The sequence below is a fragment of the Vicia villosa genome, linkage group LG1 (assembly GCF_029867415.1).
Source record: "Vicia villosa cultivar HV-30 ecotype Madison, WI linkage group LG1, Vvil1.0, whole genome shotgun sequence".
In the NCBI taxonomy this organism is placed as follows: Eukaryota; Viridiplantae; Streptophyta; class Magnoliopsida; order Fabales; family Fabaceae; genus Vicia; species Vicia villosa.
Genome location: NC_081180.1, coordinates 104,718,328 through 104,744,793, shown reverse-complemented (window position 1 = coordinate 104,744,793; position 26,466 = coordinate 104,718,328). Strand labels below are relative to the sequence as shown.

At 33.5% G+C, this 26,466-nt stretch overlaps 2 protein-coding genes across 2 annotated transcripts; both read right to left on the bottom strand.

Moving 5' to 3' along the window:
* Window positions 1–6,650: 6,650 nt before the first annotated feature.
* On the bottom strand, window positions 6,651–7,723 carry LOC131650704 (uncharacterized). The gene is made up of 2 exons (XM_058920406.1): window positions 6,979–7,723; window positions 6,651–6,862 (listed from the first exon to the last, which is right to left on the bottom strand). Exons 1-2 carry the CDS (start codon window positions 7,721–7,723, stop codon window positions 6,651–6,653), a joined length of 957 nt encoding a protein of 318 aa, XP_058776389.1.
* A 2,488-nt stretch (window positions 7,724–10,211) lies between these two features.
* LOC131643774 (protein decapping 5-like) lies at window positions 10,212–16,316 on the bottom strand. The gene is made up of 8 exons (XM_058914094.1): window positions 15,977–16,316; window positions 13,967–14,067; window positions 13,546–13,617; window positions 12,411–13,469; window positions 11,834–11,905; window positions 11,067–11,252; window positions 10,857–10,967; window positions 10,212–10,758 (listed from the first exon to the last, which is right to left on the bottom strand). The coding sequence occupies exons 1-8, from the start codon at window positions 16,122–16,124 to the stop codon at window positions 10,594–10,596; spliced, it is 1,914 nt and encodes a 637-aa protein (XP_058770077.1). The 5' UTR covers window positions 16,125–16,316; the 3' UTR covers window positions 10,212–10,593.
* Window positions 16,317–26,466: the final 10,150 nt, after the last annotated feature.

The window sequence follows — 26,466 nt, the reverse complement described above, 5'->3', positions numbered from 1 at the left end:
ATGATGATAGTGATATTTGAGTTTTAAATGTTGATGGTAATGCATTAACAAACATGAGACAAGTAGGTTATGAGACAAGTAGATTATGTTGGTTTATGGTAGTGTGGAATTGTCAAATATTTTACATGCATAAATTTAATCCTTGTTAATAGGAATTACTCTTTTTTGGGATGCAGATTTCAGGAAAATCATGTGTTTTTCTAACTCTCTCCATATCGTCGAATTAATGGTGAAGAAAACACTGAAATTATACCATTACGTTAACCTCTTGTAACTTGTTATTTGGTTAAAGATTTACATGCACCATGTTTTTAGAGAGAAAAACTCTTGTTAGAATATCCTTGTCAATTTAAGTATTAATGACGATAAATCTCTTGTTATTTATTAAGAATAATTATAGTTTTAGTTATTTATTTTAAGTGACTTGTGAAACTAATATCTTATTTTAAATTCATCTGAATTTAATTTTGCTTTTATATTTTATCATTTAAAATTGATGATATGTTCATTTTAAATAACGTGTAACCGTGACAAAACAGTATATTGAAATTTCTGTAAAAATTTAAAGATAAAAAATATAAATTACATGTGATTAAAAACTAGACACATCATCAATTTTCAATATAAAATAGGGTAATAGTCATTTGCCCCCTGCAATAGTAGCGATATTCGGTTTACTCCCCCTTTTAAAAAAAAAATTGTTTTACCCCCCTGTAATATTTGGGTACCCCCCTAAACGTGTAAAAACCAGAGAGTAAAATCAAAAAAATATATTTTACAGGGGGTAATTTTCCCTCTTAGGGGGCAAAAGACTTACAATTTTAATATTATAGGGGTAAAACAAAATTTTTTTTTAAAAGGGGGGTAAACCGAATATCGCTACTATTGCAGGGGGGCAAATGACTATTAACCCTATAAAATATAAGAAGAAGACTCTGAAGCATGAGTACTTCTAAAATTGTGAAATTTTGGTACCGGATACACGTACTGTACTCGTGGTACTTTATTTTTTCTCATTATTTAATTTTGAGTTAAATTTATGGTTTTTTCAAATATCAATATAGTATATTTATGTTTTTAAATTCGTTGTTATTATATCTTAACATTATTTTGATCTTTTAAAACTTTTGTAATGATATTTTATTATGAACCTAACAATTTAGTTATCTACTCATACATTTTATAGAAAACTCTTATTTTTTCTAAACGTACCCGTACTTTTTTTTTTAAATGTTGTATCATGTATTGGTACTAGTACCCACACCGGGTACCGTACCCGTACATATGCATTATAGGAAGGAGATAAACAAATTAACTTTACATATTAAGATTATGTTTAAGCCATATTTTGAGCTTATAGTTTATAAGCTCGTATAAAAGACCTGTTTGGTAATAGTCTTTTCATCAGGAGCTTATAATTTATTTTTTAAACGCTATTTTAAATTGCATTTTAGCTTATAACTTGTAGCTTATCATTTTTTTCTTTTATTAATATCCTTATAAATTTTAATCTTTTTAAATGTGCAATTAACTATTAATTAAAAAATATCATTTTATATCATTTTACATTGATCCGCTAGTTAAACCGTTAATTTTACCAAATACTATAATTAGTTTATCAGCTATCAGTCATCAGTCATTAGTTATAAGTTATAAGTCATCAGTCATAAATTATACGTTATAATCTAGCTTATCACTCAACCGCTAATTTTAATCAACAGAGCCTAAATTAGATTCATGAATGAGATAAATTATAAAAATCAAAATAGTAATTATACTTATTTATTACAAATATATTAATTAATTAATGACATTGATAAATGAATATGAAAATTTTATATATATATATATATATATATATATATATATATATATATATATATATATATATATATGTTTTAGAACAAATAATAAATACTACTACATTATATGTTAAAGAAATGGTTATTTTGAAACATATGAAAAAGTACAAATAAAATATGTTTTACGAGACCTAAGGAGTATATGAAATCTAAAATATTACTACTTCTTAAAATAAATAAATAAAACATCTTTATATATAATAGTATTAGTAATATGTTTTTTATATGATTGATCAATGATCCAACCTCCAACTAAATAAACATTTGTATAAGACACCAGATTGGCAAATATCACAATCACATGTTAGTCTTTATGGCATTTCTCTAGCACATGCTTGTCTTAATGGAATTGGTTGCAATGTTGCATTACCAAAATAAGCTCATTCTTTATTCTTGTCCTTTCGACAAAACACAAAAAGGTGACAGAATCATTCTTTCTCTTTTCTTTTGCCTTTTCCAGATGCGAAAATTCTTATACGGAGTTTGAATTTGATAACAATCATTCAGTCCCAAAAGAAAACAAGATATCAATCGTGTCACGCTCAATTCAAATTCAAAATATAAGGTTATAAATATTTCTAATTAGAATTTCTCATTTTCAATTATTATTTAACTTTATATGGCATTGTGAAAAAGGAATCTCTTACTACATCCCTTAGGTTCTTAGGCATCATGTATATTTTCAATAAGTAGATGTATTTTCTGTCGTACTTTAATTTTTGATCCTAAGATCATACATCATTTGCATCTCAATCATTAATCAAGAGTTCCATCTTGAAGCTTTGTTTTGGTGTTGTGCTCACTTCATCTCTGAGGGGAACCATCAAGCACCCATATTTGTTTAATTTGTTTTATACTAACCAAAATCAAAAAATATACATTTTGTTTTTTTTGTTGGTGTTTTACAAGTAAAAGATCGATCCAGAGCCAAAGCAGTTCAAAAAGAAAAATGTTTGAAATTTTTGCTAAGGAAATCGATTTACCCATATGGGAAATCGATTTCCATGGACAAAATTTGAAGAAAAAAAAGGGATAACATGACATCATTTTGACATCTATCTCATTTCTTTGATTATTTTTTATCATCATCAATATTCCACATCATTACCATAATTAATTTCCTTCATAAACCCTATTTTAATCTCATTCTTACCAATTAAATTCAAATTAATCTCCAAGGGACAATTACCAATTTGCCACTACCCTCAATCTCAATTCTATAAATAGAGGTCTTCTCTCCTTCATTTCACAAGCTTTTGATAGCCAAACTCACCTTGCAAGAAATTCTCTAGAAGCTTTTGAGAGCCAAAATCACTCTTGCAAATTCTCTTCCCATCCTTTCCCAAATCAGTCAAAGCTCTCCCTCTCCAAAAAGTTAGTGAGATTCACATTAAATCTCACTAATCTTTGAGCTAAACCTTCATTCAAGCACTTTTTCTTCATCCATTCTTGGTAGATCAAGGTTTGTTGGTGTTTGTTCTTGAAGAAGTTGATTTCAATTGGTAATTTCTAGATCCACTTCCATCCTTCAAGATGTGATCCTTTGTTGATTATGTGTGCACATTTTTGGTGTTACTTTGGTGCTATTTGTTGGTGATTTGATGGTATTTTCGTGCACAATGGTATCCAAGATCATAAGGTGTTTGATGATATGTTTGATCAAGGTTTTGTCCCTTTTAATGCTGTTTTTTTTAAATTGCGCTCAGGAAATCGATTTACTCTTGTAGGAAATCGATTTCCATGCTCTATTTTGCGCCAGATTTGAAAACTGCGCGCTGGAAATCAATTTTCTACAGAGGTAAATCGGTTTCCTGCATGCAGAATGCTGTTATTTGCCTTTTTAACTTGTTTTTTTATGTCTCTTCTTATACTTTCTTCTTTTGATATTTTCTTTGAATTGCTAATTTAGAGGTCTAATTCCTCTTCAATTTCAATGAACTTAGTGTTGATGGGATGAAAATCCTAATCCACAATATTAAGTGATTGAACTTGAAGATGGAAGGAACCTTTAATGTGATTCCTTTTTTTTTCTTCTCTTTTATTTTGATCGATGAAAATCTTCGATGTCATTGGAATTCTTTTGAGTTCTTGATGAAGATTAGACCGTTACCTCTTTTCTCTTTGTGCGGCATCGCTTTCGGAAAACGATCTACATATCATTTCTCTCACATGTATTAGCACACAAATCGTTATTGATCGGCCTCGTTGTAGGGTGACTTTTATATAAGTTACTTGGCGATTGCTTAACATGGCGCTACATTACTTGTCCCGAATCGCAAAAAGATCAAAAATGGCAGAGATTGTATGCAGTCTGTTTAAGACTTTTGAAAGCTTATCATGTAGTTGCTTTGATTTTATCAATCTTCTGATGAGCTTTCATTGAATTTAAACATGAGTTCATCATTTACTCACCATCGATCTTCATTTACTAACTACTAACAATTAACAATTAACTTTACTTTCCGCTCTTTAATATATTGTTCTTTATCTATTTTTACGCTTTATGCTTTATTTTATCATTTATCATTCATCATCTTTATGTTTATGTCATTTTTCCTTTGTCCATTTGGACTTATTTTTTATGTTCATGCTATTTTCCTTTTGTCCATTTGGACCATACTTTATTTTTATGCTTAAAACACTAATAATAAACTTGAATCTTTAAAAGACCTAAGGCTCTTTGTGGACTATTGGTTACTATCCTGAGCATTTTGGAGATCTGGACCTCTTGGACTTAGCATTAGGATCCTTGATACCTTGATACCTCTGGACCTCTTGTTGTTATTCTGTCTGGAAGTCCTTGGAGTTTACTCCAAGGCGTTGGGTTGTTTTCTCTTTGTTAATGCAGGTAATTCTTTGAAAGTCCTTGGTGGTTAATTCCAAGGCATTAAGATAAGGAATTCATATGTACACGGTCGTTAATCTGCTCGATTTTCGTCAAGAGCTTATGATGCATTCCAAAGGCTTGGTGCAAGTTGTGCTAAAGATAATCAAGTTCATCTGGATTCCCAATTGGTATTATGTTGGTTTAGTATTGGTAGTCCATGGGAAATCTACATTGACTCTTAATGTCAAGTGTTGGCTTCTTATTTGGCTAGATCGTTCTTCTCCTTAGCTTTTATTTTATGCTCTAGGATAGTCCCTTCATCTCCTCCCACTTCTTAGATTTTCAGAATCTTCTCCCTTTTTTCAAAACCTTCTTATGTTTTCGAACTCTTTTAAAAATCTTTCTTAAAAATATCTTTTGCCCTTAGTGGCTTTTCTTTCAAAGTCTAGACATGATTAATTATTATGGTGAGTTGTGATATCTCATGATCTTGATATTGATTAATATGATGGAACCTTTTCCACTTGAGAGAGCTAGTGGCATACTTGTTGATTTTATCCAATTTGGAGCCCTTCTTTCATTTGTGACGCAAAGGATCCATCTGTTCTCATGTTTAAGATCAATGGCTGAGTATTCTCTCCTATGATGATAAAGTGTTTATTCCTTTTAAAAATCTTCCCTTTTAAGTGGAACTACATTAGCTCTGACTTCTCCATTTCACCGAGGAGGTATGTAGGCACAAGATATAATGTCTTGCAGAGCTTATTTTAAAAATTAAACAAAACTCTTTTCTTTCGCACACAACATCCTTTTTTACACAGATTTTCAAAAAGGTTCCTGTGGAGTACCACAGATATGATGGGTGCTTAAAACCTTCCCCTTGTATAATCAACACCCATACCTAAGATCTATTTTTTGTTGTTTTTGTTTCAAAAAACTTCTCTTTGAGTTTATTTCGCTCTTTTCCCATTTCTTTAGAAACAATAAAGCGTGATGGCGACTTTCACTGAAATAATGAGTCAAGTCAATCAATGGCTTCGATCTCAGATTTTCCCCGCTACACTTTCGGAAGTACATTTTTTTTACATTTGCGTGAAAACCTTCAATAGATGCATACACAGAACACTTTCGTATGTCTATCTACGGAATATACCAAATTCAGAAACCTGAAAAACAACATTTGCAACGATAAAAACAACATTCATAGATTAAAATCGGCATTACATCAATAATTTCAACAGTAAAATTAAATATTACATTTCAATAGCCCGGTGGACACTTGCACATCTCTAAGATTTTCTCGATCGTTCTTTGCACCGTCGCTACGAACTCAAGCAGGATTTTCTCTTTGAAACCGTTATACGTTCGCCACATCTCCAAAACACCTTCTCTTTTCTTGAGCTCAAAGTTGTTGTAAACGAAGTTCTCTCCGTTGTCAAATGAAGGTGAACGATACTCGAGCTTCACAACCTTCTGTTTGTCATCGTTAGGTAGGCGGTAGTGGATTTCGTCAATGATAGCATCGAGTAAGGTGTACTCGTTGAGTTTGAACGTCTGCCCGCGTATTCTTCCGTCTGAGCAGGATACACTTGCGATATACCAACGGACGTTGTACTCATATTGAGACATATTTGTGTTTGTGTGAAATACACGATTAGAAACCCCAAATTTATAGAAAACCTAGTTGAATGTGGACCACCCATTTTCTGTCACAGATCGTTTCGTAGGTATATACACGGAAAGATCCTAGATATTTTGTTTCCGTAAGTGCGTCTACAGAAAAAATTCATAGTTTGCAAATTTTGAACTTTTCGTAGATACATCTACGGAACTTTCCTTGTAAGTTATTTTAGCAGAACACAATAATATAGCAGGGCAGAATTATGAGAATGCATATATTGACGAAAAATTATTATAATTGACAAAAAATAATTATATTGCAATGTTAAAGAGTGCATACATTATACTTTGAAACTACAAAACACATCAAAAGAACTATCGTCAGCTAAATCTATTAGTGGTTCCAATTTTGACTTTTCCTTATTCGTTTCCTTCTCGATGTCGTTCAATTTTTCGAATTCGTGCATCCTATCAATAAAAAGATTCGGCCACGTCTCGGCATCTTCGGAATGATGCAGCGCCCATTTCAGTGACGTAGGTGGTATGGGGCATCCTGATTTCAAGTAAACTTGCACAAAATGACTCGATATTGAAAGTCATCCAATACACATAATGTGATCATTAGGATTTGTAGGTGGTGCGGTGCGGGGGGGTATGTTTCCGAAAAACCATAACACGTCAAGTCAATGCACACCCTATCGTACGGGCATGCAATAAGATGTCTCATTTCCGGGAATCTCGTCCATTTTGACACCAGTACGTAAGCGTCCAACCAAGGAACAAGAGCTCCATTAACCGCTTCAAATTTAGCTTCCTCTCCATATGATCGTGAGTATGAGTCTTTATGCGTCTTCAACTCTTGGATAAGTTGATGACGGACAAGCGCATGGCCATCCTCTCCATTACCAAGCAACGCCAAGACGGCCTGGTAACTGCAATTACAATCCCCCGTAACGCTGACGATCCGCTCGATGTATTTGTGTATAAAAATCGGCATCTCTTCGATGAATGGAATTTTCTGTGGAATAGGCATCTCTTTGATGATTGGAATTTTTGATAAAATAGGTGTCGGAGGCGGTTTGCTTATGTGAGCTCCTTTGTTTGAACTTGTTTGAGATTTTAGAGATTTAGGCGTCGGTGAGCCGGGAAAAAGTTTATAGACGTGTTCACAATACGAAGGAGCCCATGTAGTCGAGTTGTCATTCGGTGTAGGCTTTAATTTCTTTGGAGCACCCTTTGTCATAACTGGTTGAGAAGGTGGTTTCATGTCGGTTATTCCGGGATACCCATTCGTCCGCAATTGTTCTTTGATGTGGAGTTTCATGTTATCATCGGCCTTCAAAAAACCACTCTTGTATCGCTTCCAATTTGGAAGTAATAGAGCTATTTGATTTTTCTCCTTCGATGCAACCATCATCATCAAAACTAAGTTTTTTCCAATGTGGGATAACTTCGTTCATTCTTATTATCTCACCTAGTTTTATCTTTTTAGCAATAACACATGCACATAAGAGACCATACGTTTTTAGAAATAGTACAACCACACTTTGCGCTATATTAACCTATAACTTCACCTCGTTTAGCCTCGTGAAAAATATAGTTCAACCCGACCTGAGACACATTGCCGATCAATTGAGAATAAAGTATGTTGTCCCTGAATCGATGTTCCAACACCTAATGCTCAGACCAAATGTTGTTTGTATCTCATTGTGTTGGTTCTTAATCATGAGATTTACAGAGTCTCAATCTCGACACAAGTCACCCTTGCTTTTAGCCAACCAATTTTTCAAACTAGCATGTATGAATATTTACCCTTCTTTAACTTTAAATTTACTTTGATTTTACGTTAATTTAAGTTAATAGAAGTTAATGTATGAATTTTGGCCTCATAAAAATTGAATGTTTCGTCATATTTCGTCATATTTATAGGCTTTGTCACATTTGTAAACAGTTTGCCGTTATATGCTATTAATACGGATGTCATGAGTTTGTTCGTAGATTCATTTTTTTTTTTATTTATAACAATTTTGAATTTATATTATTCGATGTATTCTATCAATTTGAACAAATGAATATCGTTTTTAGTATAAAAAAAATAATAGATTGCTTATATTAAATATTAAGGAATTGACACCTTCATTGTCGACGAACATTAGTGAAAAATCAATGTTTCTAAAATTGATAAATACACTTTCGGATGCAACACAGCAGAAGATTTTGTACAATCGTCCTCATTTTATCAAAAAGTAGTTCTAAAAATATAGATGATAAACCATAATAATTTAGTGCATGCACTTTTTTTGAATCTGACTCCATAAAATGCATCTTTTTTTTCAAATTTTAACTTTAATGTTGATTTTAATAGAAAACATATTGTAACTATATTTTGTTGATAGAAAAGACTTAGTACCTACACTGTCGATGTTTGTTTTTTTTTTTAGGGAAAACACTGTTGATGTTTTGTGGAAGTATTACTAATAGCTACCATTTCATTGCACCATAAATCAAATTTATGTATGTAACTAATAGCTACCATTTCATTGCACCGTAAATTTTGAATTTATTCTGAAAGTTTATTAACAAAATGAAGGTTTGGTTGACTCATAAAAGAATTATGTTATTATTTTTTTAACAAAATTAAGGTTTGGTTGACTCATAAAAGAATTAGATGTATATGAGATGCATGAGTAATACTTAATAGGATTGTTTATGGTATAGTTCATTAACATAATCAAATTATATCGAATCATAATAAAAAAATTATAAAATTGAACCGTATCATTTAAATTTGTTGAGAACCGAAATGAACCAATCAATTGGATACATCGGTTCTTAATTATGAACCATATCAAACCATTCTTAATAAAAAATCATTTTAGACTTTTAAAACCATTTTTATAAATATTGTTTATAGCTTATATAATATATAATGTAAAGTATTTAAATTTAAATTGATTGAAATTAAAATCACAAATTTATTAAAAAATAAAAATTATATAAAATTGAACATTATACGTAATATAGTTCAATTCAAGAACTGAGTTCTAAAAATTAATTGAGAAAGTATCCAAGAACTAAGTTCTAAAAATTAATTGAGAAAATATCCAAGAACTAAGTTCAATACTATATCATAAATATGATTAATTAATAATAGTTCGGTATATGGTTAGTTAATAGTAGTTCGGTTCGGTATAATTTGGTTCGGTTAACAATTCAGCTCAGTTATTAAACTGTTTGATAAATCATGGTTCAGCTCACTTATTGACTTTCCACAATTTTCCAATTTTTAAGTTCACCATATCAACAGTCACCTATTAAAACATCTATCTGAAGATATTCACACCAAATAAAAAATGACCATAAACAACAAACAAGCATACATAGCTCCTTCCCTCTGTTGTTTTTATTCTCAATAAAATGTAGTAGTGGCACTCATCCAAAACTTAAGCAGAATGCAGAACCAAATCATTAAAAAGTAACAACTTGAATGAAGCCTTTTATTCAAAAAATAATAATAATCTAGTCCTTTGCATATAATAGAGTGCAAACATTTTCATGTTTATAGCAATTGAAAAATATTTTAAAAACTTTTCTCAAGACAGATGCATGTCTGCCTAGTACTCAATAGATATAAATGCATTTATAATATCAAATCAGATAATATCAACAGGGTCATTATACCAAAGTGGACCTTTTTTAGGTTGTGGTCCAGAAAGATATACTACTAAAACTTTTATAAAATGCAAAAATCACATTAAAACAAAGCAGGACCACTTTGGTATAACATCATAAAATAACTGATCATTTTAAAACAAGAAACAAGGGCACAATAATATAACTGTAAACCAAGGAACCATTTCCAAACAATCAAAATATAAGACCAAATTGAAACACAACAAAGATAAGGTATCAAAGTATAATTTAGTCTTAAAATTGTCACTTGCATTTACAATGCAAAACAATTTGACACGTTTCATAAATGGAAAACCTGCTGATTGCTTACATACATAAACAACATACCGCAAGAAACTTGTCTAGAATTTGTGCATTCCAGATGTATGAATATAGAAAATGGTAGAGAAACCTCTTTCCACCAAACCAAAACCAGGTTCTTTTGGGCAAATAGGTCCACATAACCCAAAAATCTGTCTAACTTATTCTATGACCAAACAGAACAACAGAAATCACAACATTGAAGCATAGCCTCAATAAACGTTTAAAGTGGGTGGCTTGCATTTTGTTCCTTACCTGCCTACCACCACAACTTAGCATTGCAGCGTCCATCTAAAAACGACCGCCAGACATGCCACGTCCACCTCTTCCTCTTCCACCACCATAGCCATACCCCCTTCCATAAAAACCACCACCTCGAGCACGTCCACCACCACCACCGCGCCATGGACCACGGCCACCCCAGCCACCACGATGCCTCGTAAAATCACCAAATGTCTGCATCATAAAAAAGCAAATGAATTAGTAAAAATTGTCCCTCTACCTTCTCCGCTAATTTATATAGAGGCCCACCCAAGGTGGTGATAACACATTACCTCGGTATCCATCTTGATCTGGTCTGAATATCTAATCCTTCCATTTTGTGGATCATTATTGAGTGAGTTGCAGGAGAGTGAGTCAAAGAAATCATCCTTGTTATAAACAGGCTGTGGAGACCATGAAGAACAGTCATATAGTGTGACAACATAAGCACATTTACAGAAACAACTGACTGCTTTGAGTTACAGAGAAGTCTAAAAAATCACCTTAACCTCCAAGTTTGATACATCGCCATCGTCTTCATATTGACCGCCATCTTCATCACTAGCATTTTCTTCCCCATCTTTCTTGTTACTTTTACCTAGGTGACCCCATACTTCATCCTTTTTGAACTTCTCATTCATTGCCGTGAAGTCAAAGTCCTCAGTGAATCTTTCAGCTGGGCGGAAACCCTGCAAAAACATTAATTCAAGTATCAATACCTAAACTGGATTGTCACATCAGCCTTAAAATTATCTATGTAAGAAAATCAAACTAGTGACAGAAAATACACCCTGCATTTTCTCTTGATTTTTATCTAATCTAAATTGCTAGCTCAATAAAAACACAACAATAAATACTGAGCAAATTTCATTATTTTGACACAATGGTAAAGTATAAGGATTCGCAAATTCCAATATTAAAAAATAACACAAAAGTAAACTGGATTGTCACATCAGTCTTAAAATTATCTACGTAAAAAACACCAAATTAGTGACAAAATACATCCTGCATTTTCCTTTTAACTGTTATCTAATCTAAAAAATTGCTAACTCGATAAAAATCATGAAACAATAAATACTTGAAACAAATTTCATTATTTTGACATAATGATAAAATATAAGGATTTGTAAAGTCCAGTATTTTAAAATAACTATACACCTCCCATAAATCCTCTCGAGTGCCGACTTTAAAAAAATTCTCAGCTTCCTTACTTATGAGAAACTAAAATTTTCCTGCTCCATCTTAAACAAAGTAGTAAATAGAGCATTACCTGGATTCCTCTTCCTCTTCCACGTCCCCTATAACCATAGCTGTGAGGAGTTTGGCTAGAAGCTCCACCGGGCTGGAGTAAATGCAACCAAATGTTAGATCATGAGTCCAAAATCAAAAGATAAGACAATAAAAAGAGAACTTAATATGATAAAATACACATTCGTGCAGTCTATGTATGGGTAGTATACATGGTTAAACATATCTAAATGTAAGAACAGAAACATGCTTGCAGAAGCTCAATGGTTCGTCAATCTTCACAATTCATGCATATGGCAGTTTATCAATCAAACTAAGGCCAAATCCTACTTTAAAATCTCCCAAAGAGAATGAACAAATACGAAATGGGCAGAGAAAAATTAGAAAAGTGCATGCAGGCAATTTTATAGACAAGGTGTAGCATACAGGGTGACATTGAGCACCTAGTCACAAACATGATATATCTATTTACAAAATCCAGGTCTCCAGTCTCCATTGGGCTAGTTATATATAAAGTTATATACCTACAAGCACATATGAAACCAAAATTTGTGCAAGTGTCTAGGCATGGATAAAAAGAGAAAGCAAGAAAAGAATACCCTGTGAGCTGGCCGTGAAGTCACTGGCAACGGAAGTATCGGTGGCTGGGATTCAGCAGCAACAGAAACAGATGGCTCTGGAGGTGAAGTTGATGATACCGGAACCACTTCAACATCCTTATGTGGTGTTTGTGAAGGCTTAGATGAAGCTACTACAGATTGCCCAGACTGCAATAATTGAGCTGGGGTTACCAGAGAAGGGACAGGTGGTTCTGTGCGGCTAGAATTCGAAGAGCCAACAATTGAAGGAGCCATCTGCTGGGGTACAGTTTGGTATGAAAAACTTGGAGCTGAAATTGCAGTAGGTTTATTAGCCGTTGGTACAGCAGCACTCACATCAGGACCACCATTGGTAAAAGAAGCTAGTGATGACAAGCTAGCACCTAGTGTGACTGCAGGAAGGGACACAGTTGGTGTCTTGTTTGGTACTGATACTTGAAAAGTTTCAGGAGCTAGTGTGGCCAAAGGTGCTGGAGGTGAAATTGTTGTTGGAAGATTTAATGGAGGTGCAGAAGTAGATGTTATATTAGGGGAACTAGTACCCACAGGGAGGAAAGCTGAAGGGAATTCAGGAAAGTTTGAAGGCCCAGTTGGCAAAGAAGGGCTAAAATTGGGATACTGCAATGGCTGCTGCATAGATGAAGGCATGTGCTGCTGCAAAGATGAAGGCATGTGCTGCTGCAAAGATGAAGGCATGGGCTGCTGCAAAGAGGAAGGCATTGGCTGCTGCATAGATGAAGGCATAGGCTGCTGCATAGATGAAGGCATGGATAAGCCAGGAGGAGGTCGTAGCAAGGATTGCTGATGTAACTGAGGAAGCCCATTTGGGGCACCATAATATCCTTGCCAATACATTGGCATAGCAAGCCCACCACCATTTGCATTTGGAGAAGGCGAAGAAGCTCCCCATGATACTACGTTTCCTCCAGGTTGATACAAAGGCCCTTGAAAATTTGACCCTGGGTGTCCGAGCTGTGTTGTATGAGGACTAGCATCAGTCAAAGATCCACTTGCAGCTGGTAAACTAGTAGATGGTGTGGCTAAGCGGGGATACTGAGACTGCAAGACAACTCCAGAAATTAGGATACTAATAATTTTATATGCAAAATGTGTACTCAAAAAGGCTATCATCAACCTGAATAATAGCTGGGTCGGTATTTGTTGGTGCAGTAGGCTGGACAGGTGGAGAAGATTTCACCTGTAAATCCTGCATAAACAAGTATAAAATATGTTTCAGCTTATCACATTCATATGAATTGCACATAAATTGAATACATCTTGTGTCATTTAATAACAATATCTATAAATGTAAAGCTGGATACGCTTCCTTCTGACTGTTATTATATCTACAGATATTAGATGTGATTTGCAAACTTGTACTAGGAAAAGGATCGAGATAAAATAAATGCCATAAAACCTGCTGACGACCAAATATTACAATGCTACAAGGATAAAACATTCCCCAGAAAAATATTGCAAAGAAATTAATGTCATTCTTTCTGAAGTGATCAGTAGTTATTTTGAAAAGGTGCTTATATAAGTTCCATATATGTTACCTTAATGTCCGTCCCACGGAAGAGTATATACTCATAGACCTTGTCACCTGGCAGAATTTGTGGACCGTCCTTTTTCCTTCCTTCAGTTCCAAAAGAGCGCACTGCCCAACAACCACAAAAAAAAGTCACTTCACTAAGCCATCTTGCGACCAAATAAACATAGAAATAAGCTGTATAGCAACAGAAAATTATGATAATAATATAATTACAGAAAATAGAGGTGTTTGTCTTATGGACTAGTAGTTTAGATTTGACAGAAAAATTGACGAATCAAACAATTCATCAAAGAACTGATACAATCTCAGTAGATTAGGTTCAAATTGATCGACATTTCACCAAGCCATGTTCCTTTGAGAAAAACCCAACTTCATATTTTGAATTGCCCTGTTAACAAAACTAGTCTAGAAGTCCTAACAGAAACAATAAATTGGCCTGAACAATTCCATATAAAGAACAATCAGTGTTGTCGTCGATGGCATAAAGCCAAAATCTTTACATACCGGGCCCTTTGGGGTCCCGTCATTGCGAATTATGGCGGAGAAAAAAACAGAACAACGGACGATATTTAACATTGCTGCAAGCCCAAAAACCGTCGCTGATATCTGCCATGGCGGATATTCAATAACACTGAGAACAATAAGCATAGATCTTCATCAAAAAATGAGTTTGTTTCGGTATCAGATTGACGAATGAAAACCAAATTGACGGCGCCAAACTTCATGCAAGAAAAACAAGACAGAATAATTTGGTTTCTAAGCTTTAGGTAAGTTTTATTCAATCACGGAAACCCTACTTACGACCTCGTTATCACGTGCTGAAATAATGAATTTAGGGAAAATTTGTACACTGGGCCGCCGCCTTTTAGAAAATATAAATAAAAAAAGTTCTTTCCTTTGATGTTCTAAAATATATTCATGCTACGTTTTTATAGAAATAAGTACCATAATTCTTATCCTCGCCGAAATTAAGTATCCATAATGGAAAAAAAATATGTGTAATTACGTGGTATCGTTCTTTAACATTTAATTAAATCATTTCGATAATAACATCGTTATGTTGCTTCCATAAAAAAGAACTGACTAGTTAAAAAAATTGGATGATTACTGCAATTCTTTTGGACGAAGCCAACACGACAAAAAGTCATTTAAAATGGAGCGTAACACGCAGTTATATTCTAACGGTCATTACCCCCACGAGCAGAGTTTGAAAAACTATCACCATGACAGAACCTGCAACTGCTATATCACAAAGCAGAAACCATAAATATCACAACAAGAATCATCAAGCAAATAGTGACACGCGGCAACAAAAGAGCGATTCACACACATAAATCACCAACCAGCAAGAATAACGCACAACGAAAGAATAACGATTCAAAACCTAAAAGCTAAACAGAGTATCGAACTGCTTCCATAGCACCTAAAACACGTTAAAGATTGCAGATAACATACTTTAAGAACTCACAATCAAATCACCATTCAATACAACACACATGCATGAAGATAAAACCTTGCAAGTGTGCTACCGAAAAAATTCTGAAACCTGTTTCATCAACTTTATAACGCGAAACCTCAAACAGTCAAAAGTTCAAGCCATTTCTTAACTCATCCAAAGATTAACCAACCATCAACACCCCCTACCCCTCCAGATAAACATTTATAAACAATCAACAAAACTCAACGAGAAACCAAACAACAGACTCATAACCAAATAAAACCCTAGAAAAATATTACCCAGCAAAAATCACATTCACAGCCAACAATTCAAACCACAAACAACCATCGAAATCAGATATCATTCACCGATATTACAAATCAAAACACAACCCAAAGCCACATACAACCAGACCCATTTCAGATATCAACAGAAAACCCACAACAACAACAAATCCAGATCAATCTCTTCCCAACGAGAAAAAAAATAACAATAACAATAATAACGAATAAACAACAGGCTTGTATCTATCTACATATGAAAGATCTACGAGAACGAGAGAAGCAAAATAGGTACCATTTTTCAACCCAATACTGGATTCATCTGTGTTGATGTTGTAGAGAACGCCCTCGTATCTGATCTCACTCTTGGACGTAAGACTTATCAAGCAACCAATGTAGGAATCGGCCGCGGAACTCGAACGAGAAGCGGTATCGGAAGCCATGACCTAGAGAGAAAGAATTGAAACCATACACTGTGTGTATCAGCTTTCAAAAACGCATACACAGGTTAGGGTTCAAGCGGTTGTTTGCGTGATGGGAGAGAGAGAGGGGGAGAGGGAGGAGAGAGAGAGAGAGAGAAAGAGATAGACTCGAAAGTAGTGAAAGAGTGTATGAGTGAGGAATAAAAACACAAATATCTTATGTCACGTTATTTATACAACTCTATCTTTTTTGCTTTTTATTTCTTGAATTTGTTGATAAACAAAATTATCATGCTTAAGTTTCAATAATATTGTGTTGATTCATAAATATCAATAATTTTTGTATTAAAAAAAAATAAATATCAATAATTTATTTAGATTAATGTATAAATATAAATAAATATTATCGTCGAGAATTAAAAAATTATTAAAACATTTTATTAAAAAATAATTAAAATTGATGTATTTAATTAAAGAAACTCTAAATATATATTATAATTCTTCCCATTTCTTCGTATTTGTCTGAACAATCCATCCTAAATAATGATTGATTTTTATTTCTATTGTCGTTTCATCTTCTTTGTTCGGTTTTATTTTATCGAACTAGCTTTTTGTATTAATGGTGGCCAATGGTTTCGTAAGAGATTCTCATGTCTGTGTTACTCATCATTTTTACGAGCATTTGGGAGAAATAGTTTGTTCAAAAATAGTGTATTTTCAAAATTTATGATTTGGTGACTTTATTATATTGATAACATGTTATCGGAAAATGTTATATTTTGAGAGTGTGGTTTTGTAGACGATAGTTTGTCAATTTATGGTTATTTTAGTGTTACATGTAGTGGTTCAAAACATATTTTGATTTATTTGTTGATTTTGTATATAGACTAACGTATGTACACAATGATTGAGTTTGACTAATTAGTATGAGGGGACAAACATATTAGGTGATAAATGAATGATGAAAAAAGACACGTAAATTTAACATGGAAAAAAATTTCTTGATACAGCAAAAACAAAATTATTGACAAAATATTAGTATAAACAAGGTGATGAAAATGTTTAACTACGCTAAATATGAAATTTTAAATTGTGAAAGAGAAAGTAAGTTATGCATAATAACAATAGCATGATTTAAAGTAGTGTTCTTCATTCCTTCAAAATTTCCACATCGTCAATAATCAAAACAAAAACAAAGCTATTAACTATTTCCTTTTTAATATAAGTGACCATATTATTTGCATGATTTTTGGGTTACGGGATATGCAAGGAACATCCCGAGAGAGAGGGGGGGAAGAATCACGTACCCCATCGTGCTAGTGAGAACTAAGAAAATTTTCTTAGTCACTAATGAATTTGAGTGAAAGATGTTGTTGGTGTTTAGGAACAAATCGTACGTTATAAATTTAGGATATACAACTTTGAAAGTTAGGAGTTTCTTAAGTTTGTATTGTTATTTTTAATTAGGTCTCATATAATAGTACTACAAAAAGAATTTAAAGTCTGCAACATCCATAAAATTTGTCCATATTATGTGAATTTACCAAATCAAAATGTATTGAATGGCCAAACGGATAAGATTAATTTAAACTCTGACATATTTTCCCTTTTGTGGCTTCGACATAGCAGATTATGGCAACAAATTTCTACAACAACAATCGATATTTACAATTGCGGCAACCTTAAAAATCGCCACTGATATTTGTCATGGCAAATATTCGATAACATTGAGAACAATAAGCATATATCTTTATCGAAAATGAGTTTGATTTGGTATCAAATTAATAAACAAAAACCAAATTGAAGGCGTTAAACTTCATGAAAAGAAAATTATACGGGATTCGATTTCTAAGCTTTAGGTCAGTTTTAATCATTTATGAAAACCCTACTTACGACCTCGTTGTCATGTGTTATAATAATAAATATAAGGAAAATTTGTACACTCAGAAACCTTTTTAGAAAATATATATCAAAACTTTTTTCTTTGGTTTTCTAAAATATACGCATGTCGCATTTTTATAGAAATAAGTACGATAATTCTTATCCTCCCCCAATTAAGTACCCATAATATGAGAGAAAAATATGTGTAGTTATGTGTTACCATTCTTTAACGATTAATGACATTATTTCCATAATAATAATGTTATGTTACTTTCATCAAAAAGAAATGTTTGATTAAAAAATTAAAACAACAGTAACATAATTTAGAGTAGTGTTATTCATTTCTTCAAATTCTACCTTGTCAATAATTGAAACACAAAAAAGTTGTTAATTATTTCCTTTTCAATATAAGTGACTATATTATTTGTAAGAAATTTGGGTTTCATCTTGTTACACCGAGGGAAAATAGAAGACATGCAAAGAACATCAGGAGAGAAAGAGTGACTAATAGATAAAGAGATAAATGTGGAGAAGAATCGTGTGCATGGCCGTGGTGGTGAGAATAAAGAAACTTCACATAATCATTTATGGATTTGAGTGAAATATGATGGTATGTAAGGGACAAATTAAACGTTAGAAACTTAGGATACAAAGATTTGTAAGCTTGGGGTTTCTTAAGTTTGTATTTTTTAATTAGGTCTCGTATTATAGTACTGCTTAGAGAATTCAAAGCTTATGGTATGTCTAAGTCATGCCCATATTATGCGAATTTATCCAACCAAAAAGCATGTTAATGGCAAAATGAATAAGATTTATTAGAGTTGGATCTAGTTTGGATATCCCTTATAAAATATAATTATTTGTTAAAATTCCATAATATGGACCTCAAATACTTTTGGTACCAACATCCGAGGAATTTATTTGCTTGAGGGTTAATAACACTCAACATAAATGTAGTTATATTGAAATTTGTTGAAGATGTCAGCTTGTACGAAGTTGAATGACCTTTATATGGAATATGTTATTATCCTCTTAATTGTAAATGATAGACCAAATGTTAGTTGGTCCAGTGGTGATTAGCACTGGATTTGGTAGGGAGGACCACGGTTTGATCTCCCGCAACTGTGATCGGGAGGGGGCTGGAACCATTTGATGCCAGAACTGACCTTCAAATCTAATTAGGTGGTCAACTGGGTCAGATACTGGTGATGAAAAAAATGATGGACCAATTATCAATGAGATGACTATAAATGGTAAAGAAAAAATATAATCAGGTTAAGAAAAAATAACATCTTAAGGTAAAGAAAAACAACTTGAAAGCGAAGACATTAAAGAGGGAAATGCTAAAGAAAAAAAAATATTAAGAGAGAGGTGTTGAAGAGTAAGATATTGAATAGGAAGTCAGAGATATGTAAGAACAAACTTAAAATATATTTTACATTAAAAGACTCAAAAAGTAAAGTTTATTGAACATTATAAAGATTAGAAAGCAAAAGTGATTCCCGTAGTAGCGGCGGGCGAAATGGGAGCAGCCTAAATCGTGAAAATGGGGTTGTGGGAGAGAAATACAAGCGTCGTGCTGCTATGCAAAGCAGTCGACTGTTTCACCTTAGATGGTGAAAGTCCAATAGCCAAAAGCATCAAGTGTATCGGTATGTTAGGATGCCTCAGCTGCATACATTACTGCACTTCCACTTGACACCTACCGTTAATGAAAAACGGCTCGTCTCGCCGTGACCTTCTCTTGAATTCTCAAAACTTCTTTTGCTCTGTGTCTGTAGGGGCAGAGAACCCACCTTTCGTGGAGGCTCTGGGTAAGTCGGAATAGGAGAGAACTCATCTTGGGGTGGGCTTACTTGAATGTATGATACACGCATGATACATTGAAGTGTATTTATTCTTCAATATTATCACTTTATTTAAACTAAAAATACAGCAGTACATCGTTTAAGACCATAACTATAGTGAAGCCATAAACTCTTAGTGAAGTCAAAATTTTATACTCTTTTTTTAAGAGTTATCTTGTAATCACAAACATTTTTTATTCAAACGTAGTGAAACCTCAAATAATTTATTTAAGCCATAAGCTTTGAGAAGATAAATGACTTAGTGAAGTCAAACTCTTTGTGGAGAAATCTATAGTGAAGTCAAATCCATTATATCCTGAGAACCATATATATGCTTCTTACAAAGGCATTGAGACGTGATTCTGAAAGTGACAAAAACACAAGAAATTTTGGGTTGAATTATGAGTTTCACAAACGTTTTTGTTAAATTTTGTATGAGAATGAAGACTAACTAACAAAAAGGAACTTGCTAATTAGTAAATATATTAGGAAAGAGTGACACAGTAATTTATAATAGTTCACCATCAATCAGATTGATATGTTTAGTCCCTTCAATCTTGTAGAATTTTTCATTATAATTAACTCATACCAACCACAATGGCACGTACCATCAAACTGACTACACTATAGATTTCTCCACAAAGAATTTGACTTCACTAAGTCATTTATCTTCTCAAAGCTTATGGCTTAAATAAATTATTTGAGGTTTCACTATGTTTGAATAAAAATTGGTTGTGATTACAAGATAACTCTTAGAAAAAGAGTATAAAATTTTGGCTCGAATACAAGTGAAAATCTTTCTAATAGAAAGTATATAAAACTTAAGTTCAATTGGATCTATATAGTTTGAACTTGAAGTATACGATAATGCTTTGTTTTATTTAACCAATATTGTGTATCATTGTATTGTGTTGTTTTTATTGAAAATGTGATTGTTGGGACAATATTCCTTGAGAAACTTGTTTGTTGTAAAGATTGTACTATTGTGCAAGAAAGTTGTGCATACCTTGTACTATTTTGAAGGAATTCTAGTGTATAACTTTTAGTGATTTTAGTTATTTCTAACAATGATTTGATTTCTTACACTGTTAAAAATATATTATATGCATCGAAATACGCGTTGGAAAAAAATATTCTCTACACTTTTTATCATGAAAACCAAAATTATAGATAATTGGTCTTTAAACAGATTTCATCTTCTTTTATGATAATAAATACGAGTATTTTGATGAACAATTTATCATTTGTAAATGAAATTCGGGTACACAGATATCAGATATCGAACCAGATGTCATGACACTGACATGCGATCAGTCACAACAACAAGAACAATTATGCAAGTAAGGTAAATTGCTGAAAGTAAAGAACACATATAATTGTTAACCCAGTTTGGTGCAACATCACCTACTCTAGGGGCATCTAAACCAAAGAGGAAATCCACTAAAATAGTATTAGTTTGAAGTCTAAGTAAATAACCTCTAGTTTACAATCTTCTCACCTAATCACTACTCGTGTTATTTCTATCTAAGACACTTCTAGATATGAGACCCCTCTCACTTCCCTTCAATCACACAACATGTGATACACAACAATGACAATAAAATGATAAAAGACACACTTCCAAGACACACAATTCACTTTTGCTTAAAAGCTTATGAGTGATTGACAAATTACAAGGTGATAATAGAATGGCTCACAATAAATAATGAACAAACTAAAACCCTAAAAGACTCTTCAATATGCACGACTTTTATTGATGCATTAGGTTTAGATTATTCTTTTAAATAGTTTTCCATAAGCATGGGCTTCGGGCTCTTCAATCAACTGGATACGAATCCCCAAACTGATTGCTGCATAATTTATGCTGAAAACTTCTCCTTAAAATAAGGAACAAACATCACATGTTTCCTAAAACGTCTCAACATCCTATTTTATGAAACAAGTGTACAATTGTAATAGAACAGTTGTTCCAAAATTAATCCTTATTGTACTACGAAAATATGTGAGATAAAATAACAAAGGATCTCACATTAAATAAACCAAATCTTCCAGGAAGTAAAAACGCATCCAGTTAGGAAGTATGATCAATATGTCACGACATCTTGCTTAACATCTTGCTATGATACATGTTTTAACAAAATTGCTGCCAAACATAAATTCACAAAACTAACAATCTCCCCCCTTTGGAAAATTTTGGCCAAAACAACATTTGCATAATGAAGCCGGAAAGGAATAAAAACAGCAATAAACAACCAAAACCACAAGATACAAAAATCAGAGCATGCTCGGTATATCGTCAAAACCTATCAGAGGCACACGCTGCAAAACTAAAGAGAGACCCAACATCCCATGCATACAAACACACAGAGAGAAATAAACTCTCACACTCCATAATTCCTTCAGAGACTAAATGTCATTACATTCTGTCTGACATCACATTAACAACATCACAGCACCACAATGCAGTCACGGAGTAAGCACTTAAGAGAGAAATAACCTCTCAACACACCAGAACCATGCTCACTGTGTCACACATGATCATTACTCCTCATGTCACATTGGATCAAAACTCCCCCTCAAGAACAAATCCAACATACACATAAACAAACACAAAAAACATGCACATATCTAAACAACCAAATCCCCACCATTTATCCCCTTTTAGCTAAAATTTAGACAGTAACTAGTGATGACTCAGCAACATCCTCTTTTTCCTTTTCCCCATCTACAATACCACCAACCCATTATTCATCAAAGATGCAGATCCCTAGTTCACCCCTTAATTTTTTAAATTTATTTGCATCCAATGCTTTGGTGAAAATATCATCTAGTTGCTTCTCAGTGGCCACATGCTCCAGAGTAACAACTTTGTTTTCAACGAGATCCTTGAATAAATGGTGATGAATGTCAATGTGCTTAGTTCTGCTATGCTGGATTGAATTTTTGGAAATGTTGGTAGCACTCAAGTTGTCACAGAATAATGTCATGACATCTTGCTTGACATTATACTCTTTTAAAATCTGCTTCATCCAAATCAAATGAGAACAACTGCTTCCTGTTGCAATATACTCAACCTCAGTAGTAAATAGGGACACACAATTTTGCTTCTTGATGAACCATGAGAATATAACATGCCATACTCTTTTAACATAAGATTATTTCCTAACAAGAAACAACCTCCTGAAGTGTTTTTCCTATTATCACACTACTTGCCCAATCTGCATCACAATAACCTACAAGCATGGAATCAGAACTATGAGAATATAATATGCCATAGTCACTAGTACCATTGATGTATTTCAAAATCATCTACACTTGATTGATGTGACTTATTTTAGGATCAACTTGATATCTTGCACAAACACCCACAACAAATATGATATCAGGTTTGCTAGCTGTAAGGTATAACAAGCTACCAATCATGCTTCTGTACAAACTTTGGTCCACATCAACACCTTTTTCATATTTAGATAACTTCAAATGAGTAGGTTTAGGTTTCCTCTTGTGAATAGCATTCTCCATACCAAACTTCTTCACTATATTCTTGGCATACTTGCTTTGAGAGATGAAGATAAAATTATCCATCTATTTCACTTGAAGTCCAATAAAATAGGTTAATTCACCAACAAGACTCAACTCAAATTGAGATTGCATTTGCTTGACAAAATGTTGAACCATCTAGTTTGACATCCCTCCAAACATAATGTCATCCACATATATCTGAGCAATCATGAGTTTTCCATCTTTCTCCTTAACAAATAGGGTCTTGTTGATTCCTCATTTCCTGTAGCCAATGTTGACAAGATATTCTGTCAGCCTTTCATAGCAAGCCCTAAAAGCTTGCTTTAATCCATAAAGAGCCTTTTTCAGTTTGAACATATTATCTAGAAAAGTAGGATTAATGAACCCATTTGGTTGTTCAACACACACCTCTTCATGTAAGTACCTATTCAGAAAGGCACTTTTCACATCCATCTGAAACAACTTGAACTTCAGTAAACATGTCACTCCTCATAGTAGTCTAGTGGATTCAAAACGAGCAATTGGGGCAAAAGTCTCATCAAAATCTACTATTTCAATTTGAGTGTATCCTTGAGCCACAAGTTTAGCCTTATTCTTGGTGACAACTCCATTTTCATCAAATTGATTTTTGTACACCCATTTTGTACCAATGACATTTGTTCTATTAAGCCAAGGAACTAAATCCCATACTTCATTCCTCTTGAACTTACCGAATTATTCTTGCATGTTATTGATCCATAATTTATCCGCTAAAGCTTCCTTCATATTCTTAGGTTCAAACTTTGAGACAAAGCAAAAGTTAGAAACCACCTCTTTTGATCTAGTAGTAATCCCTTCATTAAGATTTCCTATGACGAGTTCTTTAGGATAATATTTCTGAATTCTAATTGAAGGATCTTTGTTGGCTTGATTATTATCAGGTTCAATATTAGTAGCCTCAGTATTGGTATCAACATCTACCATATTTTATGAATCATCATTCATCTAGAATGATATTCCAACATCTTCTTCGACATCATGCCCATTCTCTACGATTAAATCATCCACCATAACATTTATAGATTCCATCATGACTTTGGTTCTGGAATTAAAGACTCTATAGGCTCTGATGTTAGTAGAATAACCCAGAAATATTCCTTCATCACTCTTGGGATCCATTTTTCTTCTTTGTTCATGATAAGTCAAAATGTAGCATTTACTTCCAAAAACATGAAAGTATTTGACAATATGCTTCCTTCCTTTCCATTATTCATAGAGTGTAGTTGAAGTGCCACTCCTCAAAGTGGCTCTGTTATGAATATAACATGCAGTATTCATTGCTTCAGCCCAAAAATGATATGGCAGATGCTTAGCTTGAAGCACGACTCTAGCTAATTCTTGTAGAGTCATATTCTTGCGCTCAATAACTCCATTTTGCTAAGGGGTGATGAGAGAAGAGAACATGGCTAATACCTTCAGAGGAGTAAAATTCAACAAATTTGCTATTTTCAAATTCCTTTCCACAATCACTTATGATCCTTACAGCCCCACTTTCCTTCTCTCTTTAAAGCTTTTGACATAGATCTTTGAAGACCTCAAAGACATCTGATTTTTCTCTAATCAACATCAACACAAGCAAACCTTTTTCCACCAAGGCTGTCAACTTGCATAGGCCATATTAAATCCACATGTAGAAGTTCCAGAAATTTTGAAGTAGTTAGATGATGAATCTTATGGTGTGACATCTCGGTCTGCTTTCCAATTTGACACTCACCACAAATTTTTCCTTCTTCAATTTTAAGGTTGGGAATGCCTCTGATAGCTTCTTTAGACACAATCTTTTTCATACCTTTCAGATGAAAATGGCCAAGTTTTTGATGCCACGGTTTGACTTTATCTTCCTTGGATATCATGCATGTGAAGGAACATGTAATTACTTGAGGTGTCCATAAGTAGAAATTATCCTTAGACCTGGCTCTTCTCATCAGTACTACATTCTTCTCATTAGTGACCACACATTCAGACTTAGTGAAATTAACTTTAAGACCTTTATTATATAACTGACTGATACTTATTAGATTAGTAGTTAGACCTTTCACAAAAAGGACATTATCAAGCATAGGAGATCCTTCACAGGCTAGTCTTACAACTCCTTTAATTTCCCCTTTGGCACCATCTCCAAAAGTAACATAACTAATGGTGTGATGCTCAATGTCCACCAAGAAATTCTCCACTCCTGTCATATGCCTAGAACATCCACTATCAAAATACCAGTCTTTTCTAGATGAGACTCTAAGAGAGGTATAAGTTATGAGACTAGTGACATCATCCTTCACTTTCCACTTCTTTCTAGTTTTAATCCTTACATGATTAGCCCTAGGTTGAGTAGAATGTTTTGGATAAACATATAGTCTGTAATAGTATGGTTTTGTGTGACCATACTTTCCACAGTAAAGACATTTCCAATGCTGGAGCTTGGCTCTGGTCTGAGTTTCCTGAAATCTGGCAAGATGTTGCAACATTTGGTTAGACATTATGCTCTCATCCTTCACTTCAGCAGGAACAAATCTCATCATAGGGTTTTCTTTTTATTTTTTAAAGACTGGTAATTAAACCCTATACCAGTAGCTATTCTACCTACTTCTACATCTTGAAGAATTTCATCCAACACATCAGACTCATTGTTTAACATCATTATGGATTTGGTCATATTTTAAAGTTTTGATGTTAACAAAGTCACTTCATCCTGGAGATCAGAGATATCAGCTAAACATTCTTCCTTTTTAGTCTGCAATTGAACTGTGATTTCCTTATGTTTTTCTCCTAGCTGACAGGACTCTTCATTTTTCTTGCACAATTCTTTGTAAGAAGCAGTCAGTTCATCATAAGACATTTCTTCAACATATACGTCTTCATCATAATCCCACCTTCCAGTTCAGGCAGTTACAAGTTTAGCAGATGCATTCTCAAGTTCACTTTCATATGTATCATCATTTGACCAAGAGATAGACATCACATTATGTTGTCTCTTGGGATGTGTAGGACACTCTGCTCTAATATGCCCAAAGCATTCACATTCATGACATTGGGTGCCTTTACTTTGATTGGACTTCTCTTCTGTTCTGGTTTTTGTA